The sequence below is a fragment of the Delphinapterus leucas genome, chromosome 10 (assembly GCF_059928025.1).
Source record: "Delphinapterus leucas isolate spDelLeu-1000000601 "Yukka" chromosome 10, BTC_Dleu_Yukka2, whole genome shotgun sequence".
Taxonomy (NCBI): domain Eukaryota; kingdom Metazoa; phylum Chordata; class Mammalia; order Artiodactyla; family Monodontidae; genus Delphinapterus; species Delphinapterus leucas.
The window spans coordinates 52,509,292-52,515,861 of NC_143138.1; the positions used below are offsets into that span (position 1 = coordinate 52,509,292).

The window sequence follows — 6,570 nt, forward strand, 5'->3', positions numbered from 1 at the left end:
AGCTGTGTGGTCTTGGGCAGGTCATGTTTTTAGCTGCTCTGTGCCGTTTATCCACAAAGTCAAAGGGGTAGACCAGATGACTGCTGTGGTCACCTCTAACTCAGAGGCCTCCTGCTCTTAGAGAAGGAGGTCCACAGGCCTTAGGTTGGCATCTCAGTTGAGTACCAACTTTGTTTCTAACAGCATGTCCTGTGACCCCTGCTTTAGTGGAAGCGGACCTCCCTTGGCCCCAACCGCCTCCTTCTCAGACTCCTGTGTGCATCTGTCCTGCGGTTTGGCCTGCCTGGACACCCCCTTATGAGCATCTCAGCCATCATCGCCCACAAGGCAAGCCAGGTCTGTCCTCAGAGAACCTCTTTCATATCCTCCAGATACAAATCATTTTCCCTGCTTTGAACTTACTGTTTAGAGCAGCAGTCGGCAAACTTGCTCTGCAAAGAATCACATAACAAAGATTTCATCTTTGTAGACCACATACAGGACTCTGCCCTACAGTCTTTGTTTCTGTTCATAGTTCTTTAAAAAGGTAAAAATGATTCTTAGCCTACAGGCGGCACAAAAACAAGTCACAGGCCAGACTTGCTTCTCAGGCCATGGTTTGCCAACCCCTGGTTTAGACACTATTGCTGCTAATGTGCTATGGGCTTAAAAAATTAAAGTCACACAAAAGAAAAAAAAAATTAAAGTCATACAAAAAGGCACACAGGGGCTTCCCTGGTGGCGCAGCAGTTGGGAGTCCGCCTGCCAATGCAGGGGACATGGGTTCGTGCCCTGGTCCGGGAAGATCCCACATGCTGTGGAGCGGCTGGGCCCGTGAGCCATGGCCGCTGAGCCTGCGCGTCCGGAGCCTGTGCTCCGCAGTGGGAGAGGCCACAACAGTGAGAGGCCCGCATACAGAAAAAAAAAAAAGAAAAGAAAAGAAAAAGGCACAGAGGTTAAAGTGGGTCCTGATCCCTACGCCAGATGGAGGTGGATTTCTCAGGGTTCAGTGAACTTTCCACATGGCCCTTTTGTTTGTGTGATGGGTAACGAACTCCACAGTCTGCTTTGTCCCTTTTCATCACTTCAGAATTTTTTTTTCTTTTTTTTTTTTTCGGCCGTGCCATGCAGCATGTGGGATCTTAGTTCCCCAACCTGGGATTGAACCTGTGCCCCCTACATTGGAAGTATGGAGTCTTAACCACTGGACCGCCAAGGAAGTCCCCTAGGATATATATATATATATAAATATATATATATATATTTTATATATATAAATATATATATAAAAAAGGGGGGAGGAGAGAAGGGGGGAAAGAGGGGAGAAGGGGAGGGAGGAGGGGGAGGAGGCAGCGTGGGGAGAGCTGGCGCCCTGTGGAGCTGTCACTCATAAAGCAGAACTGGCAGGCTCAGCCTCATTTCCTTACTCCTCATGACCAAAGCATGAAGCTGACAGTAAACAGTGTGGGCTAAATCAGGCCTCCTCTCCTCTTGAGTCTTTTTGTTTGTTTGTTTGTTTTTTGCAGTACGCGGGCCTGTCACTGTTGTGGCCTCTCCCGTTGTGGAGCACAGGCTCCGGATGCGCAGCCTCAGCAGCCATGGCTCACGGGCCCAGCCGCTCCACGGCATGTGGGATCTTCCCTCACCAGGGCACAAACCCGTGTCCCCTGCATCGGCAGGCGGACTCTCAACCACTGCGCCACCAGGGAAGCCCCCCTAGGATATACTTTGAAAATCATTCCACATCTGCACCTAGAGGTCTCATTTAATGGCTGCAGAACATTCCATGGTGTGGGAGAACCTCAGTTTGTTTATTAACCAACCTTCTCTTGATAGACATTAAGACATTAATAGACATTGTTGGGGTTTTTCTGTTGTTGTGAAATTTGCTTTATTTAACATCCTTGTGCCTGTGTCTTTATGACCATGTGTGAGTATCAGGTGTTTGTATTAGTCTGCTTGCGCTGCCACAGCAAAATGCCACAGACAGAGTGGCTCACACAACAGAAATTTGTTTCTCACAGTTATAGAGGACAGAAATCGAAGGTGTCAGCAGGGTTGACCTCTCTGAAGCCTCTTCTTCCCGCATCTTCTCATGGTCCCCCCTCTGTGTACGTCTGAGTCCTAGTCTCCTTTTCTTATGAGGACTGCAGCCGTATTGGTTTAGGGCCCATCTTTTTTTTTTTGGCCACACCACCCGGCGTGTGGTATCTTAGTTCCCTGACCAGGGATCGAACCCGAGCCTCCTGCATTGGAAGGCAGAGTCTTAATCTCTGGACTGCTGGGAAAGTCCCACGGTCCATCTTAATGAACCCTTTTCACTTAATTACCTCCTTCAGTGCCCTGTCTCCAAATATAGTCATTCTGAGGGGCTGGGGCATTGGGTGAGTTTGGGGGAGGGGTACAATCAGCCCATAATAGTGTTGTAAGCTCCTTGAGGCCTGGGGCCTCACTTATAATACTGCACATCCCTGCTCATGATTGAGGCCTGACACATCTAAGCCCTCAGTATCCATTAGTAGGCTAGCTGATTTATTTGGTTTACACCCATTTTTTAATAAAATATTATCTTTTGTCTTCCTTTCACTTTTTGAAAAAAAATATTTATTTTTTGGGAAGTATTGTTGCTGTGCAATATTATATGCTACAGGTGTACAATATAGTGAATCACAATTTTTAAAGGTTATACTCCATTTAGTTATTATAAAATATTGGCTATATTCCTCATGTTACAAAATATATGCATGTAGCTTATTTTATACATAATAGTTTGTACCTCCTGTTCTCCCACTCCTGTATTGCCCCTCCCCGCTTCCCTCTCATCCTTGCTGGTAACCACTAGTTTGTTCTCTATATCTGTGGGTCTGCTTCTTTCTTTGTTATATTCACTTGTTTGTTGTATTTTTTAGATTCCACATATAAGTGATATGGTACAGTATTTGTCTTTCTCTGACTTATTTCACTTAGCGTAATACCCTCCAAGTCCATTTGCTGCAAATGGCCACATTTTGTTCTTTTTTATGGTTGAGTAGTAGTCCATTGTTTATATATACCACATCTTCTTTATCCATTCATCTGTTGATGACCATTTAGGTTGCTTCCATATCTTGGCAATTGTAAATAATGCTGCTATGAATATTGGGGTGCATGTATCTTTTCAAATTAGTGCTTTTGTTTTTTTTAGATATGTGCCCAGTAGTGGGATTGCTGGGTCGTATGGTAGTTCTATTTTTAGTGTTTTGAGAAACCTCCATACTGTTTTCCTTAGTGGCTCTACTAATTTACATTCCCACCAGTAGGACTGTAAATTTTTTCCACATCCTGGCCAACATTTGTTATTTGTGTTCCTTTTGATGATAGCCATTCTGACAGGTGTGAAGTGATGTCTCATGGTGGTTTTGATTTGCATTTCCCTGATAATTGAGCATCTTTTCATGTGCCTGTTGGCCATCTGCAACTCCTGTTTGGAAAAATGTATATTCACTTCTTCTGCTCATTTTTTAATTGGGTTGTTTGTTTTCTTGTTGTTGAGTTGTATGAGCTGTTTATACATGTTGGATATTAACCCGTTATTGGTCATACCATTTGCAAATATCTTCTCCCATCCACTAGGTTGTCTTTTCATTCTGTTTATGGTTTCCTTGTCCTCCTTTCACTTCTAACCTTCTTTAGAGAGTTCCCCAAAATGATCTAATTGGCTTCGTAGCATTTTAAAATTTAGAAAATAGCATTGAGACGGGCATTATAACCTAGTGGTTGAGTGTTGCCTACAAAGTCAGAAACTGTGCCTCAGTTTCCTCATCTATAGAGTGGAGATAATATTATCTACCTCATAGGGCAGTTGTGAGGGTTAAATAAATTACTTATTGATAGAAATCCCTCCTCTCCCTACCTCTGTATCACTTGTTAACATCTCATCTACAGAACACATTTTGGAAATGGCTGGTCATGAAAATTGCTCTTGGCTTCAAGAGCAACGCCCAGTTAAAATGCCTTGAACAGTAGGGTTATTTTTCCCACGTAACAAAGAATCTGGAGGTGGACATTATTAGTGTTGGCTCACTGCCTCTGGATTAGAAGCTTAATGATCTTGTTAACCTTCCCTCAAAGCTTCAAGATGGCTCCAGCAGCTCCAAGCATCACATACACAACTGCACTCAGGGGCAGGGAGCAAGGGCAGTCTGGGTAGCAGATTTTTCCTCCAGTGCCTCTCAAGGAGAGAAAGATCTTCCCCAGAAACTCTCCCAGATGTATTGTGTCTTGCTGGCTAGAAATTACTGGGCCAATTCTAGGTGAAAGAAAGGCTGCGAAAGTGAGCCTTAGGCTATTTCCAATCTCGATAAGGAGAGAAAGGGGTTGGGAATGGTTTCGGGTGGCCACTTAACCACCTGCCACCCTGCTTGAGGGACATAAAGTTGTTCTCATCTTAGGAAGAGGAAAACTCAGCCATGGAAGGGGTTGAAATCTCCAGGCTCTAACTCCCATTCACAAGAATTCATTCAGCAAATACTCACTGAGCACCTGCCCCTTGCCTGCACTGGGCCAGGCTGTGCTGATGTGGAGGTGAACAAACTAGGCTTGGGCCCTGTCCTCTCGAACAGTCTGGGACCCAGTGGCCACCCTGTGGCTGCATTTATAAGCTGTTTATTTGTTGCACGTCCGCCATATGTCAAGTGTCGTACTGTCCACCTTACACATAAGTCAGTTACTTCAATAGTCTTGAGTGTCCAGCCCCATTTTGCAGATGAGCAACAGGGTCAGAGGGTTTGTGAAACTTGCCCAAAGTTAATAGGCTGTGGAGTCAGATTTGATTCTCTACCTGACTCCACAAAACCCCCAGAACATTCTGAACCTTAAAAAACCCACAGTGGGGCTTCCCTGGTGGTGCAGTGGTTGAGAGTCCGCCTGCCGACGCAGGGGACACGGGTTCATGCCCCAGTCCGGGAAGATCCCACATGCCGCGGAGCGGCTGGGCCCGTGAGCCATGGCCGCTGAGCCTGCGCGTCCGGAGCCTGTGCTCCGCAACGGGAGAGGCCACAACAGTGAGAGGCCTGCGTACCACAAAAAAAAAAAAAAAAAACCCACAGTGACAGACTGTCATAAAGACGTATGACTGATCAGCACTGTTTGCTGTTCTGACATTACATCGTCCTTATAGGATGCTTAACTGGATAATTTTCAGAATGGCTTTTAAGATTCCTGTGATTCCTTCAAGCTCACTTTAGGCTGTGTGTGTATGTGTGTGTGTTTAAAAGCCTGATTGAAATTATAAAGTTATTTCCTTAGTGATTCTTGCCATTAAAAAATAATAAGAACTTGCTGAGCCAGCAGTACCCTGGCATAATGTTATCTTTTCTTACAGTGGATTATTAGCTCACTCCTTCGTGCCCTCATCCATTTCAAACTTTCATTTATACCTGTGTTCACATCTTGGAAGAAAAGGCAGAATAAACCCCACTTCCAACATGAGATCAGCACTTCGCTAATTGTGGGTCCCCACGTTGATTCTTTTGAGAATGTTCCAGGCCTGCATTATTTATGGTGCTGTGTGGGCTGCCTCATCTTCATTCTTGGATGATTCTTCTTGGAGAAGCAAGAGCAGTACCTCCCTGCGATTTAAAATTTATTCTCCAACCTTTTAAAATAGTGACAAAAACTTGGATTCATTCTAGATTTGGCCAAGAGCCTGAGCCACAACTCTTGATGTCATTGACCACAGATCACCCTATAAAGACTACCCTGGGATGTGAGTGTAGACGGCGCACTCCAAACAGCGAGGCAGGGGATGGTTTAGGTTGTACCAAGTTCTTACAGCCACCGTGCAGAGGCTCTCTGCAGACCAAATAATGGAGGGATGTGAAGGCGGTCGCTTTATTTTCCAATACTAGCATATGCTAGTCTGTAGTCCGTTAGGCAGGAGAGAAAGACTAGTTGGTTCTGTGAGGTAGGCCAGATGGCTTAACTTGTCTTTTCCTGTCCCCTCGACCAGGTTTCCGTTGTTCACTGCGGTGTACCAGATCTGCTACGAAGGCAGGCCCGTTCAAGAGATGTTGTCTTGTCTCCAGAGCCATCCAGAGCATATATAAAGTGAATCTTGAAACCTGTCAGGGAAAGGCCTGCCTTTCCAATCAGTCATTTGGATTCAGATGGAAACCGGGACTTGGCAACAAGACGTTTGCTTGACCGTAATCCCATCATGGATGTGTATGAATTTTTACAGGTTCATTTTTGAATTGCGAGATGAAGTTCATTGGCTAAGATGTTACTGGGCAACATCTAGACGCACATATATGAACGTGTGAGTGTGTGTTCCTTTTTCATTCTGTGGATATTTCTATGAACCAAAATTAAAGGCCCTTTTTAAAAATCACTGTTGAAATTTTCCCACTGTGGTAGCTTATCAGATTGGAACTATCACAGCGAAAAGTTTTGGATCTAATTCCTATGTATTCCCGTGAAGGAATTTTTTTTTTCTCATTCTCTTGAGGTTAAAATTTAACCAATATTAACATGGTAAAGTGGACGAGTGAGTGAGTTCAAAGATCAACATACTGTAACTTTTAAACACTATCTCAAAGCCAACATAATTAA

The 6,570-nt window shown here is 44.5% G+C and overlaps 1 protein-coding gene across 6 annotated transcripts in view; it reads left to right on the top strand.

Annotated features, from left to right (window-relative positions):
- The window catches only part of GPD1L (glycerol-3-phosphate dehydrogenase 1 like), a 54,921-nt gene extending 48,571 nt beyond the window's left edge, over positions 1-6,350 (top strand). For 3 of the 6 annotated variants that reach the window (XM_022553893.3, XM_022553896.3, XM_089918972.1), the window contains 2 exons: positions 184-336; positions 5,969-6,058. In XM_022553893.3, the coding sequence (XP_022409601.1) occupies positions 184-301 (118 nt within the window). In that variant the 3' untranslated portion in view covers positions 302-336; positions 5,969-6,058. Of the gene's footprint in view, positions 1-183; positions 337-5,968 lie in introns of all 6 variants that reach the window. The other 3 variants (XM_022553894.3, XM_022553897.3, XM_022553895.3) reach the window with 2 other exon arrangements.
- The last annotated feature ends 220 nt before the right edge of the window (positions 6,351-6,570 follow it).